The sequence below is a fragment of the Teleopsis dalmanni genome, chromosome 2 (genome assembly GCF_002237135.1).
Source record: "Teleopsis dalmanni isolate 2A chromosome 2, ASM223713v2, whole genome shotgun sequence".
In the NCBI taxonomy this organism is placed as follows: Eukaryota; Metazoa; Arthropoda; class Insecta; order Diptera; family Diopsidae; genus Teleopsis; species Teleopsis dalmanni.
This window is the reverse complement of record NC_051847.1, coordinates 231,528,077-231,552,970: the sequence shown is the minus strand read 5'-3', so window position 1 is coordinate 231,552,970 and position 24,894 is coordinate 231,528,077. Positions and strand designations below refer to the sequence as shown.

Here is a 24,894-nt window from a genome sequence, read left to right as displayed (position 1 = left end):
AATAGTAAATTACCTGTATAAATCATTTTATTTTTATGACAATTTTGAAATTTTTTTAGGTTAGTTTGTGAAATAATTAAAGAATTTATATAACATGAATTTAAATAAAATAAATTAGTAAATAATATGTATTAAGGACTATATATTGTTAATAGTATATATTGATAATATTAAAATATACCTACAATTTTCAAATATTTTCATCAATTTAACTTAATTTGGAAGATTTCAGTTATATACCATTCATATTCATGAAAAGTGACGTTCTTATATCGTTAATTTTATTAAATAATTTTAAATTCGTAAAGATATTTGAATTGACTGATTGGGATTTGAGGAGGCGCGGTTTAACACATAGCTAATATTTATTTTCTTTAAGATTAAGCATAATTTTTATATAGTAATAAATAATAATCCTTTAGTCGTAAGATGTTAAATTTAAATTTTTATATATTGTTGTAAATATAATTATCATTGAATAATTTACACCATCGATTGAAAATAAACACTTTTCAAGCGATCGTTCCATTTCAGAATGAAACGAAGAGACTAAAATTATTTGCAGACCCTTATTATTGAGGTTATATTAAACTGTTATTGTTTTCAAATAAAACTAAAAATTGTTTTTTAAAAAATTCGATCGAAAATTTCAGTCTTTCATAAAAGTTCACAAGAATTTATATATGATTGAGCGATTGTAAAAATGCTTAAGCATTATAAGAGTTTAAGTCATAATTAAGAATATGGAATATGACCAGCAGGAGTTTGGAAAAATTTACTTGCAGTTAAAAGTTATTTGCGTTGATCATTTCGAAACGGCCATATACATAGTTTGTAAGTGTAGCAAGCAGATTGTAGGATGACTTGTGTTAGTTAGGAAATAAGCTAGCTAAAATAAATTTTATTGTTAAATCGGTCTGCTAACGATTTCGAAATATTTATTATTACAGTAATTTAGTGCTTTTAACTTTCTAAACAATGATAAAATTTAAGAAGCCTGCCAACATTTGGGAAGACTAAATACACGATTTTCAGGTTAGTTCTGTGAAAGGTATAAAACAGTAAACAATATATAAATTTATGAGCTGAAATCTATATATATAAAAGAAAGTTGTGTTAGTTACACCACTTATAACTCAAGAACGGCTGAACCGATTTAGCTGAAAATTGGCAGGGAGGTAGTTTAAGGCCAGGAGAAGGACATAGGATACTTTTTATCCCGTTCGACAGCATTCCCGTGTGACTTGACATGAAACGTCAGTGGTGAGAAACGACAAAGTAGGTTTTGAAATTATCAAATTTTTGATATAAGAAAATATTTTATTAAAATTTAACAGATAGAAATATAACTTAGTTAATGTGTTTTTAAAAGTTGTATTAGATCAATATAAGTTTGTGTTGCAATAAATATCGTTTTTAATCAATAAAACTACCTGGTTGTTGCAAACTCAACAAAATAAATAATTAACAATTATAATGTATGGTATGGTTGAAAATTTGAGTTTTTAGTTTTTTAATAATGCCGCGACCAAGACGATCGAATCTTTCCCGACAAAGCCGTAATGCAAGAAGAATACGAAATACTGCAAATTTAAGGACTGAAGAAGAACAAGAAATTGCACGTGAACAGCGCCGCGATAGTATGGCTCGGCGGAACAGAGTTCGCCGGGTCATCTACTAGTTTTTTATATAACAATTACAGATGAGTTTCACTCATGTAAAAACTTTTATACGCACGCAAGCAATTTATTAACGCTGTTTTCAAAATTGATTCCAACGATTTAGAACTCTACGTAGTACGAAAATGCGTACACATAACTATTTTTATTATTATACTTTTTAAGATATCACAAATAACAAACGCTTTTATGATTGCAATTGATAATATTCCTTATTAGGAACTGCTAGCAAATTTTTTAAGAATAAAAACCTTGTAAATTTAAAACCGAAAATATAGTACAACTTTTTAATGAAAACTTTTCGTTATGCTTTTTTTATTGTAATAAAAAATCAATTGATAGATTTTTAATATATATTTGACAAAACTAAATTATACTTATATTTTTCGTTAAAAACGTTGTATTACAAAAATTTTTCTCTATTTAAGAAATGATTTTTCGGCATAAGTTGCATATCTCTTAAACCTGCTTCTTGTATACATTCTAAAATAGGTCGCCCGGTTTCTACGGCAACAGTCAACCCATTTCTGACGGCTACTGAGCTGATAGTATTTAAATCTGTAGCCAAATCTAGTGCAGCAAAAACTCTGATTATAGCAGTTATACAATCCTGAGAATACTCTCCAAACTCTCCGCTTTGATAATCGTTCGGCAGTATATAATGATATTGGGGCCAGTAGCTTTTTGTAATGAAAAATACACTATTGGAATCCGATGGCTTAAAATTCTTATTTAAACCCCAAATAAAATGTGCAGAATTGACTAACCAAGAGGTGTTTAAAACAATAAGATAACGTAGTGAAAATGCAACAAATAGTGAAGCAGATAGTGAATCATTCCAATATTCGAATGGTGTATTAATCGGCAGAAAGACATGTAGAACAAAAAATAGTATCCAATAGAATCTAAAGAAAGAAAGTATTTAAAAAATTGTATGAATATGTAAATGTGCAGAGGTCGGTACTTTTTTTGAAACATTACTATTTTATCAGCATTAAGATCAGACATATCCACCTCTTTTAATAGTGCTTGCTGCTTTACTGTGTACATCATACATTGAGCGCGTACATGAGCAGAAACAAAATTACGGTTGCTATAGTAAGGATCATGTTCTTTTTGAAATTGTTGGTGATGAAGGCGGTGCAATTGAACCCAATTATAAATGGATCCCTGAAAAAAAGGTATTGATTTAAAATTTCTTTTATAAAATTAAATTTTGTAGATTTGTACTTCTTATATTGCAATATGAGAAAGAATATTTATAATAACTGACTTATTGTCAGTTATTTAATATTAATTTATTGAAATTAAATTTTAGAAATGGTCTAGAATACATATTAATAAAATGATTTTGTTGAAATGTGTAATTTTCTTACGTGTCCGGCCAAAGTTTGGCACAACATTAGAAATAACCTTAATGAAGTTGATGCCTTATATGTTTGATGTGCCCACAATCTATGAACACCAGCAGTAGCACCTAATATTCCCAACAGTGTTAATGATAAAGCTAAAATTGTATAATAAATTGAACAAAAAAATTTAATTTAATTATTTTAAAGAAAACACTCACTGAAGAGGATTGTTTGCAGCGACGTATTCGTAAACATGACAAATATACCATACAGTCCAAGAATATTCAGATGAATATAAAAAAGGACCGATGGCCAACTTACCTCTCGCTTCATGTTTTTTGTAATTTGATCAGATTTCGACTTATTTACTAAGCAATTCTCCTCCATTCTAGTTGCAGTCACCATATATAAATGCTTTTCAAATTAATATTATATTATTACCGATATATTATACATATTGATATTAATATATATATATAAATCAGAATATATATATATATATATATATAATATATATATATATATTATATATATATATATATATATATAATATAATATATATATATATATATATAATAATATATATATAATATATATATATATATATATAATATATAATCAGAAAGTATATATATATATTTATATATATATATATATATTATGTATGTTATATTAAAAACTTCATTATTATCACTTATTCTTATGAATTTAATTTGAAATTAAGGGTTTCAATGAATTGTTTATTTTAAAAATAATTTCTTTATATTAAATATTCGTAAAAATAATTAATACATTACAATAATGTATTAATATATATATTTATTATGTTCAAATAATTCAACAAAAATATATTAAACTAAATCAGAAAGTATAGTTTAAAAGTACCAAATTTGAAAGGAACTTTTTGCTTTAAACCAAGTCCTAGAAATTTCGTCGAAAGGTACACGGTACTCTAATCAAACTCTAACAATCCCAAAGACAAATGAAACTAAACTAAGCAATTTCAAAAACAAAACCTTGGTTCTTAATTATGTAGAACAACCCCAAAATTAAAATAATGAACTTTTAAATCATAAATATTTATTCGAATGTAAATATAATTCAATCATTTGAATTTAAGAGCGTGCATTCATTATATGTTTATGAAAACATTATTACATTTACGTAAATTTTATTTAAAATAAGCTATCGTAAACTATGGCTACTCGTTTAAATGTTTATTTCTAAATATGGGATAAGTGTAAGTTGATTTAAAAACTGTAATAATGTATTGTGTACAGCACGTATATTTTAATTTATTTATGCTTTAAAAATAATTCAATACAAATATTTTGTAAAATAAAAATAAGTTCAATTAGAATTATTTAACTTAAGCATACTTTTAAAAGACTCTATTTCATAAAATATACATTTAAAACATAAAATTGTCTAAACTTTTTAAAGCAAAAAAACATTATTAAGCATAATCATAATAACAACTTAATGAAATTTATATATGTTAATGTTTTGTCATAAATAAAATAAGAGGGATAAAATTTTTATTTTAGCATTTCAACTAATTCTTTAGTATCCTCCTTTGACATGTCTTTATCACCATAGCCCCAAACTTGATCGGAATGTGCGAATTCATCACATAAAAATCGAGTACCATCTCCACATTTTGCAGCTCGACGAATTACCATATCTGAAGAAACAAATTTCCCTAGAAGTATATTTGTGCAGATTATTGTAATATTACAAAAAGAAATTTCTTACGTCCAGTAGCTAAACCTAACTTTGCACATAAATCAATAAATCCTGTTGTTACGTTTAATTTGTATGATCCGAATTCTCCAGTTTTATAGTCCCATGGAAATACATGATGATAGTTATGCCAACCTTCACCTAAAGCTAAAAACGACACTATAGGACATTCAACAGGACTGATATTCCTAAAAAATTAATAAATTTATTATTATTATAATTATTACGCATGTTTTTTTTACTTATCATATTGACTTACTTATCATATGGCTTACGTCCCCACATATGTGCTACACTATTTACAAAGAAAGCCACATTCAACGTACAACAAAACCGGAAATTGAAATTTATCCAAAAAGAACACCACATACTTTCATTCCAATAATACCAAGGTATGAAGACTGGAAGAATGATTGAAAATATGGTAAACAAGGGTATATACCATTTACGCTGAAACATGACTACAGAATCGTTTTCTAGGTCAGACATGTCTATTATTTTTCGTTTTTTTTCTACATCGGGATGAGGTGTAAGAAATAACCAACCTACATGTGCAAAAAAAAATCCTCGCTTAGCATTGTGAGGATCAGCATTAGTCTCTGAAAATTTATGATGTATTCTATGATCCAAGGCCCATGTGTACGCATCTCTCTAAGAAGTACATTCTTAATTAAAGCAAAAAAATGTGTACCTTAACTAACCTGACCGGCAATTGTAAACAAAAGTATAAGTAAAATCCTTAATGACAATGATGCGACGTAAGACTTGTGTGACCATAGGCGATGAGCTCCTGCTGTGATCCCAATTCCTGATATCCAAATTGTTGCAATGACTAGCAATAAAAAATAAATTAAAAAATCTAATATAATATATATAATATATGTTAAATAAACTTGATAAAGAAGAATATTTTTTTTGAGATAAGAACCTTAGTATGATTATAAGTTTATTTACGAATATCAAAATAGTCAATTAAGAACTTGCTATTAAATCGTTAATAATAAATAAACACAATCATATAAAAATTTATTTCTTTGAATGTGCAAAACAGTCGATAATTGATTTATTTGGAACTGACTAACCTTTTATACTTGTCGAGAGAGAGAGAGTGAACATACAAGATAAAGTGTCTGATTGCATTTAACATGGTAAATGCCAACGCGTACCCTGTTGACACACAGGCTTCTTGTGGCTCCCTCTGGAAAGCTGCAATCATCCGTACATAGTGAACTATTGTGTGCAGCGAAATCCTCCTCATGGATATATGAGATTATGCGTCGGGTTGGAACCCACCATATAAACATTCCTTCCAATGAAAACAAAGAGTCAGCCTCGGATAAGGAAATAATTTATATAGTTAAGCGCATAAAAATTCAGCGGTTTCGCTGGCTTGGCCATGTCGTGCAAATGGAAGAAAGTGCTCCGGCTAGAAAGATGTTTGATTTGGTACCTACAGATAGAAAACGCAGTAGAGGACTTCCTTTAACTATCGAACTGGAAGGACTAGTTGACCAACGATTTGGAGGCGCTCGGTACTACCTACTAGCGACAGCAAGCAACTGCTCGGATTGGCTAGCGTAGGCTACTCAACTCACGTCTGTAATGGCCAACTAAGTAAGTAAGTAACCTTTAATACCGTCATTAATTTTTAAATATTCTTTTTGATATAACTTTGAACGATTTATATTGATTAATTTTCTTATTTACAACTACAGGATTTTCAGCCCTTGTCACTTTAGCATGTCTCACTGCAAATGCAATTCAAATATGATCTACTATATTTGATAGTAATTGTAGTTGGTAAAGTTTCATTATGAACTTTTGTTGGCGAATTTTAAAAGCTCTTAGGGCTTATTTATTTGCATTACATATCAAGCCATTTCTGTACGTTGAAAATCTGAAAATTAATGGGTGTTTTCACAGAAGATACAAATTTGTAACTATAGTTTTTATATTGTTTTAGACTCCATCACTTTATTTTCTTATTTTACCATCCAAGTCAAAGAAGCACCAATATGTATAGCTGGTGAAAGTAGCGATTCTTGCTATTTGATCTGTTATTATTGTATCAATAAATGTGCTTTAACTTTCGAATTGATGGTAACACTGTGTCGGTATTTAACGGAATCACATCTGATTTCTTTAGTTATAGAACATTTCAAATGAACTATTTGTATTTGTGTTTTGGAAAAAAATCGTTTCTATTAAGGATTTCGAATGTAAAATCAGCTTTAAGCAGCTGATAATGAAAAAGGTTTTCAATAACTGCAGTGTTAAAAAATCTGAATTGTTTTATAACTTCTAAAATCAATATTTCCACGAAGTACAAACAAACAAATCACAAAGTATTGTGATTGGACTAAAACAGGGAAAATCATAATATCGTCTTCTGAGGTGAGGAATATATCCCAATTGAGAAATTCGGGAAATAAGTAGTCTCAAAAAATTATTTACGAATAATTAAATATAAGAATTATTTCACTGATGATGGGTATTTGGCAATACTCGAAACAACTGTATGGTCAGCCAAAAATTCAATTAATTAAAATAATATAAAATGATTTTTTGTTGTTGTAGTTTACTACTGTTGGAAAAATCTTTTTAGAAACTAAATAATATTTTTGAGTAGAGAAATTATACAAAAATTAGGAATAAAAGTTAACCACCACAGCTTATGGTGGTTATACTGCCAATGACGGTGCCTAGTCGTGTTCTACTGGTGGTTTTGATCAAGGTCGAAGTTACTGCGAACGTGTACCTCAAAAAAGTTTTGAAAAGTTGCTCTGAACCCTTGGAGACAGCGAAAATTGGAATCATTTCGAAATAGTTAATCTTGGTTCATCTTTTTCTGGTGGTTTTTTTTTGTGCTGAGTCAATGAAAAAATTAAATATATTACTTGACACTAGATTTCTTATCTGAGTAAAACTTCTGACTTGAATTTATTTTAACCAAAAATAATGTAATAGTAGAGTTGCGAATTTGTATCTTTTAAAACAACTAGTCGGATCATAAAATTACTAAAACTAATAGAAAAATAATTCAAGTTTAACGGTTTCGTAAGAAATTTAATAGCAATTGATTCATTTAAATTAACTGAAGTGAAGTGGTCAAAGTTCATTTCCATAAACATTAAATAATTTATGAAAACATTTTATAAGAACATACACTTATAGTGTATGATTGCACTCAAATTTTTAACTATCGCTAGGCATTGGAAGAGAACTACTTTAACACTTTGGACTTAAGAGAGTCACATGTAGACACTTGCTAAATAAATATTAATTATTTCAATTAACAATTGGTTCAAACGTTTCAACGCTTACTGACGTATCTATATTTATGCCAGTATATTTTGAAGACGATAAAATTAGCATACGTACATACATATATATTTTAAAGTGATTTTCTTGTTTGATTGTTAGTGATCTTTTTTAATGTATATCACAATTAGGTATTTTTCAATGAAATTTTTATTTTTAAACGTAAAATCAAATTTTTTTAATAGTTATAGCAACTATCTCTATTATTATGAATATAACAATAAAAAAGGCAAGTAATACAAATTTATAAATTTTATTCGCTTTTTTAGGGTAATCTCAGAATGAAAAACTTTTTTTTAGAGAAAAGCATTCACTTTATTTTGCTACGAAACCTCATCTCAATCAAAGCTTGAAAGCTACTGCTTTAGCTTTCAATTTTTATAATATATATGTATATAATTCGTAACTTGTAAATAGAATTTATGTTATAGTTAGTGTCTTCTTAAATCGAAAATTTTTACTTACCCCAAAATAACGTTTGATATTTCACTGAAAATAGTAAATATAAACCGTACAAGGCACCAAAGTGCAGAAATGACTGTGCTGCTAAGTCTGGCCATCTAATATGCGGCTCATAAATTACATCCTTATCTTTTCTTTGAGACGTTTTACTCTCACATCGACATAATTCTTTATAGACTGCATTTTGTTCTGTATGCCTAAGTTTATCAATATATTCCAGTTCTATTGTACTACTGCGTGAATCTGAGTTTACTCCGCTTATTTGTTTTTGATGTTTCCTGAATAGAATGTTGCCATTTTTGGCGTTTGTGCGAATTGGGATGTTCTCTTTATGATTAGAACGAACATTTGCGCAAGGAGTATCGTCGTTATTTGATTTTTGTGGAGATGGTGTAGAAAGACACATAATTTCTGTTTAGCACAAAAATATATATAGGAATATTGTTAATAAAAAATAGTGAAAAATTATTTATACTGAATATTTTGATTTTGTTCAATATGTATTTTAATTTAAATTAATGTGCGTAGTAAGTTCAAACCGTAAGTACGTTCTAATAAGATGAAATACAATGTATATACACAACTTTGTCCAAAACTCAAACCCAATTTGCCCTTTAACTTTATTACATTGAACTTCACCACTTATTACAGCACCTTTTACATATTTCGTACTAATGTCGCTTGCACGTGTAAAAGAAAACAAATAGTTAACAATATGACTAAATGTAAATAAAGCGGTTAGTCATTTTCTATATACTAACATTTCAAAAATTGGTCAAAAGAAATATTTATTAATATCATTACTCTATTAAATAGCTACGCACTTAGGACTTATTTTTAATGTTATGTACTAAAATGTAATGCTTCATAAAATACTTCATAAGGATTTATTTATCTTTTTTTCATTAAATTTTATTTTCTACAAAATTAACATACATATATTAAATATTAAAAAATTAATGTTAAGAATAAATAATTAATATTTATTAAATATTTATGAATTTACGTTAACAATGATAATAGTTCTTCATTTTTAATATAACATATAATAAAATTACTATATTAATTTGTTGTCATTATTTTTAAACATTTTAATAAAAAAAAACCCAATTGAACAGTATTTTAGCAATTTATTTTATAAAATTTAAATATCCAGAAATTTACTTTACCAAAATTTCTAATTTACATATAGCTATTCTAATAGTCGATTTTTGATCAAATCTTTTATAACATCAAGTAAATTTAAAATTAATTTATTTAAATTGTGTTAGTAATGTTTCACTATATATCACCTTTGGTTAAATATGGAATATAATATTTCGTTAAAAATAACAAGCCTTACTGAACTGAACAAACTGTAACAACTAAATAATAGGGCCATCGGCACAATAGATTCTCATCTACTATAAAACTGTAGCAACAGTCATAAAAGACGATTACCCAGCAGACAAAATTTCTGCTCCATTTAAGCAATATATATAATGGGTTTAAGTTTCTAACTTAAATTTGAAAACACTCTTTTGTTTATTTTATAAGTGATTTTTCGGTTAAAGTTATTTTTTGGTTTTTATATATTAGTGCAATATTTTAGTGATTCATCTTTAAAAAAATTATAACTCCGTTTTTGATAGGCTTATTGTGATGTCAGTATGATTATACAATGATGTATTAAGTCTCTCCACCCAATATTATCCAATTTTCGCGGTATATAAAACTAATAATTAGGACATTAAAATACATAAATGTGGAAATATTTTCAGGTCTTTAAATAATCATATTACAAGAAAAAATATTTTAAAGAAATGTATTGTGCATGTCATCATATATATAACATTTATATATATATATAACTGTCATTTAAACTCCAAATTAGGCATAATTTTTATATCATAAAACACGATATAAAAATTATGCCAATTATTTAAATTTTTGAGTTTAGAATTTAGAGTTTAATTTGTAGCAATGTTTTCCTTCAGTGAATAACATAAGTTATTAATAAGTCTTAAATAAAAACAAATGATCATATTTTCAACTGTTCCATGTGCCTCCATCTATAATAATTGTTACTCCATTTTGATGTTGATTGTTGCAAAGGTAAAAACCGTGAAAAACCAAATAAAAAATGAAAATTTAAATTTGTTAAGAACTTTTTTCCAATTGCATATACATAAACATAGGAAGCGTGTATTCTAAAACAAAAGAACTTCGCTTTTTTTACTGGGTAATCAATCTAACAATTTTCTATCGTTCAATACTGCGTTGGTGGTTTTGTTAGCACAATAATAGAAACACCAATACTCCATTTATGTGTTAGTGAATCTTATGTGTGCATGTTTACGAGCCATTACGATTTCCTATGGTTGAATCGTTACCGCTTCGAAACACCGAGCTGACACTTACAACGCTAAAATTTCAATTTTGGAAATAGAAAAAAACTGTACAAGCAACCAAATGCTTCACTAATATTAACAGGTAATTGCAGTGGAAACAGAATGTTGGTATGTATGTTTACTGACCAACTGTATAGTTTTAGGGATTGAGTCATTTGGGTTAGCCATCTCTAGGACCGGTTAAATATATACATACATATGTAACTTATTAAAGTACATAGCAATACAAACTACTGTATCGTGTATTGTCCTACCAATATCCGCACATATTTAATATATTTGTATACGAATTTGAATTCTAGGCAAGTATTTATTTGATTTCGATAATTCTGTTTTATGGTCAGAACCCATTGAAAAAAAAAATGTAGTGACATAAAGCAGCTATAAGAGTTTAGTGGAAAGAATTTAATATTCTTACATAGGGGAAAATATCTAGTATTATCAATTCAAAATATTTAAAATAAAACTTACTACATATTAGATATGCCCATTAATTTATTATATATGTATATACATATATTGATTGCGTATAAAAGCCAGTACATTTTTCACAATTATATAATATATAGGTAAGGTGTTCACATATGTAGTATAAAGCGATGATCTTTATATGTTAAAAATTAGTTTCCAATTACTCATAACTTTTAAATAAAAAAGCCCTCGTCTCGCAGGTGTTAAATACTTGTATCAGTAAATGATTTAGAGCACATGCAGGTGTGCGGTTCATTAATAGTTTTACACAAACAAGAGTGACAACGGCAGTTTTTAGATAGAAAATTTCAAATTGCCTTTGAATAAGTACATAGTATTGACACAGCTGCAAAGATAAGATAAAATGTTTACGTCTCCTCTACACAAACAAAATTTTAATACTACATTTTACAACTGAAGGGCAAATTTTACATATACAAAATGACAAGTAAATGTTTTTAACTCAGAAGATGTATTAAATATTGTGGAATGATTATTATTAAAGGATTTTTATTTATTTTTATTAAAATTATTGACGTGAAATCGCTCAACAGCCGGATCTACCTATTGTACCAATTTCACTATTGATTACATAAAGCCCTTTTTTTAGCTTTGTGAATAAAGTCCAGAACTAAATCTAGAGAAGTGCTCTTAATCTGCTCTGGTGACAGATATTCCATATAATAAAAGTTTCTTCTGTGTGTTGTTAAAGCTGGATAGTCACAAAGAATATGCATACTAGTTTCCTCATCATCGAGGCATGATCTGAATGCCGCGTTAGCAGATAATTGTAGTTTATGAAGGTGATATATTAGATCATAATGTCCCGTAATGAAACCTGTTATCAACCTTAAATCACCTTTTTAGAATTTAAGAATGTTTTTGTAGGAGTACGGTTTGATCAGTGCTATATTATTATCCTAGGTATTTAATCTAATTTAGACTTAGTATTTAATCTAATCTAGACTTAGTTTTTACTTGCGCTGAGCTAAGTATTAAGTAGAAATATGAGTCATTCATATAAAATAAATAAGTTTAATGATTAAGGAACAATGCAAGGAATCTTTATTGAAAAGATATTAAACAAATTAATGACACCCTATTATTTACTTATCCTACTGACTTCAGAAGCTAATTTTGTTATTACTTGAATATAATGTCATGTTATAAAGATTAGAAGGTCCAAATGCCATGTTTATGATCGGCATGATATATATTAATATATATACAAATAAATTTATTTAATCCTTAGTTTACATAATTTTTTGTTATATTATATTGTAGAGATATTATTTATCCTAAGTAGATTTTCAAAAACTTTGGTTTTTTCAAACAAATGAATAGTAATACAAAATTTACAATAAATACATTAACAATTCCATGATTCTACATATATATTTATAATTGAATAATCAAGTAGGTATACTTCAAATACTTCATTATTTCCTCAAATGCTGTATTTATTAATTTAATCATGTTTCTTTTAATTTTTACCGATATTTGATTAGTTTTCTCTTCTAGACATCTAATTCAGTTTTTAGAAACTTATGGTATTTTTTTAACTTCTATACTATTCGTATATCCACAATGCCGACTTTTTACATATACCTACTACAACCATAGTACAATCATAACATTGAAAACAAAACAAATAGTTACAAATTTTGTATGTTTTATTTTTTAAAGCAATTTTAAAGTTTAAAAATTACAAATTCAAGTAATTGTCTGGAAACTCGAAAGTTACATCTCGGCCAGTGAGTTTTTTATAAACAGAAGTAAAAGTATCAACCTGAAACAAAAGCAAAACAAAGAAATTAATTTCAATATATGAAAGCAAGCAAACGGCCTTAAAAAAATTCCAAATAAAAAATATAAAATAAATTTGTTGTAATCTTATTACATAAATTGCAATCCTATTTTAGAAATGCACATTGATGCAAAGATTTTTTATTTGCCGAAATTACAGGAAATCTCATTTTGCTATGTATAAGCGCATGAGAGGCAAAATAACGGCTTTAAAAATATCGACACGATATGGAAAGAAGCAACAATGGTTGCTCGATGCCTTTTTTTCATATCAATTACGTTTGTATTTATAAATTTTTTTCGATACTTTTTTGGTATTGAAAGAAAACGATTCTTTTAAGTTGGGTGCATTTTTCACTGTGTCTAGAATCCATTGCGTCCACTATATGGATTCTTCGATAAATTATAGTACTAAATTTAAATTTAGTCTTATTTCCGATATACGAAGCCCTTCAGACTTTCTTTGTTTATGCATCAATTCCGGACAACTCCTAACACGTGTTGCATGCATATTGTACTTTTTATAGTAAGCATATAAGTTCAATGACTTTTTGTCGACAAAAAGTTGTTTCTATTCTCACACACCTTAAGCGGCAATCTATAAACCTTACTTGCGGGCAAAAATAAATTTTTCATTATAACAGTACGAACAAAATAGTTTGATTATGTAAAAAACCTAGGTTAAATAACATATATGTCTAAGAGAGCTCATTGGTAAAAGTAAATATTCATATTTACGAAGTGTTCATATAAGTGCAAAATACTTTTGAAAAATGTAAGTGTCGATACTGTAGAGTATCATGCAATTCCTAACTGCAGCTGGAAACTAAGTAAACTTTCTTGAATGCACTTGCTTTGAGCTCTTCTTGACAATTCTTGACCTGAACAACGAGCCAATAAATAAATATATTAAAATAGGCCTGAACTATGGACCTGAAAATCATATTATATATATTTAGAATTAAATCAAGAACGCGGGAAACTATTAAATTTAAATTCATGCAAAATTGTTATATTATTCTGTTTAATGAATTATTATTATTTAGACACATTGAATTAATTGCTGCAAGTTAATTGCTAGACTCATTAAATTTGATGAATGTTACCAATATATGAATGAGCTACAATTCAGTTTGAGCAATGAAGCGTAAACGAAACATTGGACCACTAATTTTAAACAGCAAAAAACACAAGTGCAAAATAAGATTTAATGAAATAAATAACACTTACTTTGTGCTCAATGGTCGTTTGTTGGTTCTTATCCAAATGCACCTTTATCAATTGGGTGCCATCCAATTTGACACGAATACGTTTGCCTACGATCTCTGCTGGAAACACTAAATCTTCTAAGATAGCATCATATACAGCAGTTAAAGTACGGGAACGGGGACGTTTTTGCTTTAAAGGATTTCTAGATTTGCGTGTTGGTTTTGGCAAAATCTTGCGTTCTCCTATCACTACAACATGCTTTCCAGAGAACTTTTTTTCAAGTTCACGCACCAAAATAATTTGTATCTTTTGGAAAGTTTTTTGTTGTGGAATTGGTACATAAATTATAACAGCCTACAACAACAAAATAACAATATTAATGAAACTATGTTTAAAAAATGTGCATACCTTTTTAGTACCGTATTCAATTTCACGGGCTCGAGTTATGTGCAAATCTCTCAAATACGGTTTTAAGTCGCTATTTGCTTCAAGTTCCGAAAGTGCTTGAGCAATCGACTTTTCGAAATCATCTGGCTCTATACCGCCTGGTTTCACTATTTTCGAACCAATCATCTGCAAAATAATTTGTATAAACAATAAATTAAAAAACAATAAAACGATTTGCTTTCATCGCTATAGAATTAAAAACATAAACACAATCTGAAAGCATCCTCACAATTAAATGTTAATTTATTACAAAAATAAAGTCAGCTTCTTAACGCTTATTCAATAAGCGTTTATTACTACAAATTTTTATTTCTTAAAGTGAGTTTAAACGTTCAGATTGATTTTTTTTTTCACCCTATTGCAAAATTAGACCAACCTTGGTCAAAATATTTGACAGAAAGGAAGTACATTTTTGCCACTGAACAATAAATTAATCATTTGGCATTTGAAACGAGAATCGATTTTTTTTATAAAATTTGTCGATAGATGGCACTATGAATTTCCACATAATAGAAAATATTATCAAAAATTATTCAAATGTTTAATTATTTCAAAATTAATTTTTAATTTATTAATGCATCTAAATTCAATCTTAATACATATCAATAATTTAAAAAATAACGAATAATTTGCTCAGAAATATAGATGATAAATATAAATTTAAAAACTTTTTCATTATCGTTTTAAAAACTTATTCCTGTGTCACACTTTTTAGTCATTTCTTTGCAAAACAGACATCATATGTGTCATAATTGCATATTCACACAGTACAAATTCCTTAATTTTGATTTTAACTGTATTCGCTCCAATTAATATAACAAAACGATTCAACTCGATCTGACAACCAAATTAATTTGAATTGTTTTATGGAAAGTTAAGTATGAGATTCACAATAGCACCAATAACACCAATTGATTGGTGTTATTGTGGATGTGTAACCAAGTAAAAAACTAGAGCTACAAAAACTTGAGAAACAAGCACATGATGATATTAAGATACTTATGTATATATTATCTTCTTTGGCATATATGTTTCTCTTTTGATATTATATATATAAAAATTTGATTTCGACAATGGGTACACTGTATGGCTCCTTAGTTAGCCAAGAAAAAACAATTACTTTATAAAGTATTTTGCTAACGATTAATAATATACACCCATCTATCTTTTTACACGCTCTTTTTTTACACGATTTTGAAATAACACGGTTCAAAATTAAACACAAAATACATCTTTTACACGAATTTTTTGATTTTGCACGAATTCCCACAAAATTTTTCTTAATTGTATATAATTTTTTTTAATATCTTGTACACTTGTGTATACAGTAACAAAATAAAATTCGGGAAATATCCGTATTTTAAATTAGTTTTATTATTTTGTTGCACTTCGATTGCCATCATGCACCAAAAGTGAAAGCTTTGTAGAACAAAAATCAGCTATGTGTGCTGAAATTATAACTTTATCAAATGCAATTGGTGGCGAAGGTTTTAGCAACATGCAAGTGTCTGATATAAATGAATGGATGCGAGAAACTTCTTTACATGAAAATGATTTAATTGAATTTATGACAGTTGATGACAGTAAAGAAGTCGATTATAATGAAGTAGAAGGCTTGAAATATGCAAAAAGTATAGAGCAACATTTTCTAACTTATGATCCTGACATGGAGTGTGCATTACAATTTACACGCAATCTTAACTGTTGTAAAGCTGGATATAAAGAATTGTATAAACAAATTAAAAAACCAAAAAAAGCACCAAATAACAGATTTTTTTCCAACTAAAAAAAAAACAGTTACTACTAATACTGATAATAGCATTTTAAGATTGTTCGTAATAAACGTGCATGCTTGTATCAAATAACGATAAGTAATTGCCAATTTCACATTAAAGTTTGATACAATATATTTTACTTTTGTAACAAAATAAATTTTTTTTTTAATTAATATGGATTTATTTTATAAATTTTTTTACACGATTTTATGGAAAAATATTTCGAATGTTTTCGTCTTACGCGATATTTTTAAGTTGTGGAACATATCTCCAAATTTACCATATAGCATATGTATTTTTTTACACGATTTTTTTTTACACGGTTTTCTAAGGAACGCATCTACCGTGTAAAAAGAGAGTTGGGTGTATTGCTCAAAACACAAATTTGTGATTTCGTGTTAGCATGTGCAATGTAATAATTTAGCGAAATTAAGATTTCGCAAAAATTAAGTGAACTCTTAACCCTTATAACTTTTTTACTACTTATTGAAAAGTAAATGATAAATAAAAGCGGCGAACTTTGTTTATTTCGTTTCTATCAAATCCACAGGTATGATTGGTTGTGCATTTCGCTTTGACTTAAGATCTTACGGAACGTATCGACTACTTGAGGTTTAACTGGAGATGCCTTATGATTTACATATAGGATTACAAAGCTGACTAATACAATATATCAATTAAGAATGCGAAAGACTTGCGTTACTGTGGCTGTGCCCCCTAGAGATATCAGTTTTGTAGTATGTTTGCTTACAGGTCATTGTATTTTAGGTAACCATGCTAGGAGACCCTTTCAACCATAGCTGTCGCAGTTGTGGAGAGGACGATCTCCCATCTGCTCGGTTTCCAGCTTCTTCGTCTTAGGTTATAATAATGAGCTTGTTTTGATGATGTGAATTGTATATTTGGTTTCACTATTTTAAAAATTCGCTGCAACCTATCGGCTTTTGCGTTGGAACAATATTTTGTGCATAAAACTACAATTCAATTGAAATTAACACGTAGATAACTTATGTAAAAAATAAATTTTTGTATAGATGAATATTTATAAATTTGTTTATTTTGTCCTTCGCCCAAATGATTGATTATAGGCATCTACGTTACGGGCATCTATGCTTGTTTTCTATAGGGGTAATAATTAATGACCCCAAAAAAAACTATAGATTGACAGTTACTTCTTCAATATTTAACTCTAATATAGTCAATAATAAATATTTACTAAAAACCAATTTGGCTTCATATACTATTATATCAGAGTACTATCAGAGTACAGGGAAGTAATATCTAGGTATATTTATTGCGCTTAGACTAAATTTGAATAATAATAATAATGTTCTTGATCAAACTTTAATTAAGGATTATGCAATGAGTAACGTAGAAATTTATGCCACTCCCATAATCTGCAACAAATGAACATTAATATGGCACATGCTATTGTATTAAATGTCAATTTCGTTTGTTGCTCAACTGATGCCTCATGGGAAATTGACAGGTTGTAAGGATTTTATTTTACATGAAGAGGCCGCAGGCATTGTTTGTTGGTACTTATTTTGCTTCATTTGCAATTATGTCTTCCTCTTGGTAAAAAATTCATTACATATTTCACGAATTATTGACAGCTTACGTTGGTTGGATAAAAAATTTGAAAAAATCGACTTCAAAATCGCAGTGAATAATTAATTTGACTACAAAAGTAAAGCAGACCTGCGAACAGAAATTTTGAAATCATTTTGAAATCATTCTCACTTGTTTCTGAGACTAACTGGAGATAAATTGAAGCAACGAGTAATGTATTTCTCCTTAACTAAAAGACAAAAATTTTAGTTGATGGTATCAAAGGTATCCGAATAATTTACATGAGATTAGCTTAGTATATAACTACTTATGACTTCGGCATATTTAAAGTTAACTAATATTAATTCATTATCTTTTAAAAAAATTTTTGGAAATTGTTTCCGCATTGCTGACTCGAAATTAAGTTTTTGATCTTGACTAAACCTACAAAATTGATTTATAATCTCCGATGCGTTGGTTGTAAAAATACGCAGATATGATTGGTAAAATGGGGTTGATTTAATCAAGGATGATTATTTTCGTGGCAATGATGCTATTGATTATTTCCAGAACTGAAACATTGAAAGGCACGTAGTGTCATAAGCACATTCACAACACTCAAAAGTATGCCATATTTTAAAAATACATTTTCACGTATGTAAACATCAATTTATTTCATATGTAATCTTCTGATAAGTGAGATTTTCGTTTTATGTATTGAAGTGAAGTGTTCCCTGTTGCGAGAGGACAACTGACTCAGTTGGAGGTTAATAAATTAAGATTTAGGAACGCAACTACAAAACGTTTTAAGCATTTGCCACTGTAATTTAAACTCAAATTAAATTTTCATTAATTTGCAAATTCAAAAGTTTGATTTAACTTTTCAACAATAACTTAAAGAAAATTTTCCTATCCTTTTGCAACATATACGCTGGTAATAATAACTATATAACATATAATAATCACAATTTTCTTTTACATCATGTGTGCGTTCACTAAAAGTATTAGGCATAAATTGCAATTGTTGTTCTAATATTGCTTATATTGCTTTGCCATAATATATTGCAACGAGTGAGATATATATAAATTGTAAGTACCAACCTAAAAATATGACCATACAATAAACATTTAAAAACCGACATTGGTTTAAATATTTTTGTATATTGAATAGAAGTGGATTATTAATTACGTACTTGCTTTTACGTAGCTATTGCGCAGTAAGTTCTTTAAATTTTAATGCAATCATTTTCAGACTCCGTTAAGAGTGACATTATGTCACAATAACAACAATAATAATAGTAATTAAAACGGATACTGTTCTACTTAATCCTAAACATTTTTTGTTATTCTACTTTTTTTTTAAACTTATCCCAATCCCAATTAAACATTTTGTGCATTCTTATTTATTATTTGATAAAACAGCAATTTTTAATATTGTTTGTATCTACATAAAATATTAAAAATTTGCAGCACAATTAATTTTTCTGCTTCTTTAGCCAAAGTCCAATCCAATTTTTCACCAAGTGCTGGTGACATTTTAGAGTTCGTTGCTTTGTTGAAATAATTTAAATCTATTTATTGCAGATACAGAAAACTTATCAAAGCATGGATCACTTTTATGATACTAAAGGGAGTGTTTTTAACGTTGGTGAACTAAAAATATTCCTCTTTATATGTATGTGTCCAAAATCCATATCTCCAAAAGCATATATCATTTAGCACAAATGTTCTAATGTAACAAAACTTTATATTTATTCAAAGTATATAAATTCAAAGTTTATATAAATAAGAACTATAACATATATAAATGAAATAAATTAAGTAAAGATATTGAAATTTTTTTTTGCTTGAGGTAGATGCTCTCGTAAACAATAAAATCAGATGTCATTAATCATATCATTCTGTAATCTACTTACATTAACTTAATATCCGTAACATTCGTTTTAAAGTAGCTCAACTTATTTCGTTAACATCGTTAACTTTTCAAACCATTATAAATGCGATATACATTTGTATAATATTTTACTGTAAATATGAGCTTTGATAAAATGGCTACACATGTGATTTTTTCACATCAGCATTAAAATTCCCGACCTATGCCCGCTTTCGTCGGCTTTCGCACTATTTTGCGAATGTAGGCTTAGCTTCAAAGACCATTAATTTCAAAATCGCGCCTTTTGTCACCATTTGACTACGTTACTCCAAAAATGATACTGATTTTAAGCTTGATAACTTTGAGCGCATTAAAAGTACAGAAGCCTTGCCAATTCAAACAAAACCATGTTAAGGAGCTGTCAACAGTTGCTTTTCTCTCAGTTCCTTCATATTATATAGCGATTTTCGCGTTCCTTAACAAATGAAATTTTGGAAAAAAATCATTATTTAAATTCTCAACATAAACGATTTATTTTTTTGACATGTGAGTGTTAAGCAGGAAGTAAAGCAAGCATATGCTGACAAAGAGGTGAGTATGGGGTGTTATTACATTTTTTGCATAACTACTTTTGTCAATGCCTCCCATTCAATCAGCATCCGTCGGAAATGTTTGCAACTTGTGTCAAAAGTGAAAGCGAAGCTGAAAAGCGTTGACAGTACTAGAATTCAAGGACCGCGTAGTTCTGAACATGGGTTTTTAACAGCGTTTAAAGAACTTTCAATTGAAATTGTTATTGTGTCATTACTTCAACAGATTTGGCGTTAAATTCTCAATATGTTGGCAAAATTGCTTTTAGTTAACTATGCATTTTATCAAAAAAAGGTGCAAATGACATTTTGATATAAAAAATAATGTTCGATAATGTAGTTTCGTTGTAATTGCAAATTGTCATGAATGTAACTAGTGGATGTAATGTCAGAGGTGTGAGAAATTGTACCAGTAGTTCCTTTTGAATTGTACTTACGATTATATATCAATCCTATTCTGAATAGTCCTAGGCAATAAGTCTCCCTCTTCCCTCGCTATTCCCTCGCTATTCCCTCGAATAGAACTCCCTTATTCTGAATGGTTTGGGTGACCGCTGTTTTGGGAACAACAAAAATTTCAAATATGTTTTGTTGAATTTTGGTAACTATGGCACTTTTTAATGACGAAAAGTGCGAAAATAGGCAAAACAAACAAAAACAATTGCGTAAACAATTTAAATGGATTTAAATTTAAAAATCGCATTATTTGTCTGTAACACAAATTATCAGAAATAAATATACTAAATACTTTAAAAGTATATAATAAAAAACTTTTGTTTTATTTATTTTAATTTTTTATTTTATTATTTAAATATCTACATTATATATATTTTTCTTATATACAATAAAACAAAGTAAAATATCATATTTATTAATTGGAATTATTAATGTTTTAACTAAAATTTGAGTTCCTCTCCAAAAGTAGTATTTATTTGTATAATTAGGATTTAAAATATCCTTTAATTAATAAACTGTAATAATAGTTTAGAATTGTGCAGATGTTACAACAAAAAAGAAGCAATGTTTTACTTGTGCATAATTACAAAAAATTATATTAATTTATTCAAGGAATCCCATTCGTTCTAGAGTTTGGGTTCGTTTCATTATTCTATTGTTTTAAATAATAATAGTTAAAGCTTTAATTTTTGGAAATAACCCGTGTGGATAAAACAAATAAATAAAAATTAAAATATATTAAATTTGTTATAAATCTTTTATTATAATAACTTTATTATAATAATAATTTTAATAAAATATATTAAATTCATTATAATAATTTTATTAAAACGTATTCGAAAAAGTAATCAACCGGTATGGATAAAATAAAAAAATAAAAATTTAAAAATATTAAATTTATTATAATAATTTTATTAAAATATATTTAAAAACCTCTTCACAATAAAGTAACTTTTTATTAAATTAAATTAAACTCTTTTTAACTCTTTTTGAACTTATCTCTCACACAATTTTCTTGGGAAAGATTTTGTGCAAAATAGGGAAAAAACTTCCATTCCCATATTATTTAGAATAGGGCAACTGGGGAAAAGGAAAAAACTTCTACTCCCATGTAATTCAGAATATATATTCTTCTTTTGATTTATTTCGAATACATTTGATCCATAAAAATAATTTATTAAACCCGTAGACAATTTTCTTGGTTCTTTGTTTTTATTCATACAATATTTTGTTATTATGAAATGAATAAATTTGGAGTTAAAATTATTTTAAAAATAACACAATGTTTTTTCTTCGGCAAAGATATTAAGTGCTGTCCTGATAGGTAAGCACTAACAGTAATCTATCTCTTCGAATCTGTTCACGCTAATCACTGAAGCTAATAGACATAGTGTTAAAATCTCACAACTATTGACTCAAACAATTTTGTATTATGTTTTTGTAATTGAAGAGGAATAATTCAATTGTGTGTGTGTATGTGTGTGTGTGTGTGTGTGTGTGTGGAATATTAACAAATAAAGTTAATTTGTCAATTAAAGCTATTTTGTTGAATATGAATGCTTTGTTATGATTGCTGAGTTGCTGTAATGTGATTTTACATTTCATTTTTATTAAACTGATATAAACTTGTTTAATGTATCCAGGTTTTTTTGGTTGTATAAACATTCGAATAACAGAAAAAAAAAATAGAAAATGGTAAAGTTCCCCTTTAAGTAACTTTGGACTCAAAACACTAAAGACGAAATTAAAAAAACGAAAAACCTGCGCGCTTCACGCTCTGATGGTTACGTCTTTTGAAAAACTTGCATTAAGAATTGACAAAAGGACTATTGGCGGCTAATTTGCAAATAATATGGATTGATCAGCGATGGTTGAGTTGTGGGCACATACATATATGTCGTATTGCATATGTAAATCCTTGTGTTTACTTGATGCGCACGTGAGTCGTGTTTGTCAGTGCGTTAGGCAGTTTTTCTTTTTCCTTTATTTAAATTTAAAATTCGATTTAAAAATCCTCTTTCCTAACTCTCCCTGGTTTACTGATATTATTTGCTTTTACAAATTGAGGTCATAGGATATCATATATGCTTAAGCCTTTCTCTTATAGGTTACGTTTGAAATATACATTTACACACTACAATACATATATAATTATGTAAGACAGTATTTATTTATATTCTCTAGTTATTGAAGACTTCAATATTAAGTAATCCTTTGAAGTTTTAATGGATTTACTCCTGTAACTTTGTGTACTTTCTTAAGATTAATGCCAGTCACATATTTTCCGACTTTGAATTAAAATCAGCATTGATTTATTTATAGAGATAAATTTGCGTTGTTTTTTGATGTCTTTGCTGTTAAATTCATACATTTGAGAATCAAGTTTCACTAAAAACTGTTTTTCGATGTCACGAAATTTAAAAGGAATTTATTTCACTTACTTAATATCTGTAAGAAATTTTAAAAAATTGAAAAATAAATTGCCAAATTTTTATCGTTTTAAATACATTTTTTAGAAAAACTTGATTCCAATTAATTAATATATAATAGTGTTACAGTTAATTTTATTCCAAAATACCTAATAAACTATAAGTAACCAAAATATTATTGTATAAATTTTACAACGCAAAAAAAAAACATTTAAATAAAAAATATAAACTTCAAAATATGGAGGCAAGTAAAATTTGTTAAAAAAAAATTTTCACAAAAATTTCAAACACTTAAAATTAATGGAAATTGTTAGACATACAATAAAACTGAAATAAAAAATGTATAAATCTTCAGCGCTCTTCCGAAGCGTGAAATATTGTGTCATTATCATAAGATGTAATTTGATAACGACGCTACGCAGCGTCCACCAGGAATATACAGCACTTAAAATTCAAATTCTGTTTGGCGGTTCAAACAATTTTTATGTGCGCCATATTCAATTCACAATTAGCTTCTGAAGTGCCAATTTTGGAGCGTAGCAACAGGAATTCTCTGGATTTCAATTATTGATGAAATATTTCAATTTGAAAAAATATACTAGAGCTGTGCTTTCAACTTGACAAGGTGATGTAAGCTTCGGTGGCTCCTTTGTTTGCGTAATCCACGCAGTTGCACTAAGGACCACCGCAGTGCTATTATCTTTCTATTAAGTGGATTGGAATTTGATATCACGTCGTTCACAGAATAAAATTAAAAAACTTAAAATAAAGAAAAACCAAAAGAAAAAACACTGGTTGATTGTACATGATATGGTAAATTACAAACTGTACAAATACTGAAATGTATATTTATCATAATATAAAGTACGTAATTCCAGAATTTTCATGTAAGTCAATTTATTTGTATCGAATTGTAATGATGTTCCATAACTTTATTAATTTCAAGAACCACTTACCGATTGACTTGGATATTAATAAAGGTTACAAGTCATTAAATCTCAGAAACGACTTATCCTTTACTAAATATTTTTGCAAAATTCACAACTAACATAAATTCTTTATATGAGTATTGGTTTGTCTTCAGCAATAAACATTCACACCCTTCTTATCACTTTCGAAACCTTTGCAGTTGAAAAAGAACTTTAATATCCGCTTTTAATGTTGATTCCGTACTGTTATACTGAAAACATTTAAATCTAAGTGTGTTTTTCCTATCATAAATTCAATGTAATGTGAACATGTCCATTACATTTAAAAGAACTGATAAAATTCAGTAAGAATGAAACGCTATGTATACGATACAATAACAAAAAAATTATTTATTGTAGTTTGTACTTTTT

At 27.9% G+C, this 24,894-nt stretch overlaps 3 protein-coding genes across 6 annotated transcripts; all 3 read right to left on the bottom strand.

The window, feature by feature from the left end:
* Nucleotides 1-2,039: 2,039 nt before the first annotated feature.
* On the bottom strand, nucleotides 2,040-4,035 carry LOC119686084 (acyl-CoA desaturase). 2 transcript variants are annotated; one of them, XM_038100548.1, is made up of 5 exons: nucleotides 3,917-4,035; nucleotides 3,250-3,445; nucleotides 3,056-3,186; nucleotides 2,644-2,849; nucleotides 2,040-2,584 (listed from the first exon to the last, which is right to left on the bottom strand). In XM_038100548.1, the coding sequence occupies exons 2-5, from the start codon at nucleotides 3,434-3,436 to the stop codon at nucleotides 2,083-2,085; spliced, it is 1,026 nt and encodes a 341-aa protein (XP_037956476.1). In that variant the 5' UTR covers nucleotides 3,437-3,445; nucleotides 3,917-4,035; the 3' UTR covers nucleotides 2,040-2,082. The 2 variants fall into 2 exon arrangements, with proteins under 2 accessions (XP_037956476.1, XP_037956477.1); XM_038100549.1 differs by having other exon boundaries at nucleotides 3,250-3,419.
* A 470-nt stretch (nucleotides 4,036-4,505) lies between these two features.
* Nucleotides 4,506-10,011, bottom strand: LOC119686083 (acyl-CoA desaturase). 2 transcript variants are annotated; one of them, XM_038100547.1, is made up of 7 exons: nucleotides 9,850-10,011; nucleotides 8,561-8,968; nucleotides 5,476-5,606; nucleotides 5,320-5,425; nucleotides 5,034-5,175; nucleotides 4,787-4,962; nucleotides 4,506-4,733 (listed from the first exon to the last, which is right to left on the bottom strand). In XM_038100547.1, exons 2-7 carry the CDS (start codon nucleotides 8,961-8,963, stop codon nucleotides 4,570-4,572), a joined length of 1,122 nt encoding a protein of 373 aa, XP_037956475.1. In that variant the 5' UTR covers nucleotides 8,964-8,968; nucleotides 9,850-10,011; the 3' UTR covers nucleotides 4,506-4,569. The 2 variants fall into 2 exon arrangements, with proteins under 2 accessions (XP_037956475.1, XP_037956474.1); XM_038100546.1 differs by having other exon boundaries at nucleotides 5,034-5,425.
* A 3,059-nt stretch (nucleotides 10,012-13,070) lies between these two features.
* LOC119675504 (40S ribosomal protein S7) lies at nucleotides 13,071-15,367 on the bottom strand. Of its 2 annotated transcripts, none has more exons than XM_038086712.1 (4): nucleotides 15,257-15,367; nucleotides 14,842-15,006; nucleotides 14,455-14,787; nucleotides 13,071-13,207 (listed from the first exon to the last, which is right to left on the bottom strand). In XM_038086712.1, exons 2-4 carry the CDS (start codon nucleotides 15,004-15,006, stop codon nucleotides 13,124-13,126), a joined length of 582 nt encoding a protein of 193 aa, XP_037942640.1. In that variant the 5' UTR covers nucleotides 15,257-15,367; the 3' UTR covers nucleotides 13,071-13,123. The 2 variants fall into 2 exon arrangements, with proteins under 2 accessions (XP_037942640.1, XP_037942641.1); XM_038086713.1 differs by lacking the exon at nucleotides 15,257-15,367 and adding an exon at nucleotides 15,110-15,130.
* Nucleotides 15,368-24,894: the final 9,527 nt, after the last annotated feature.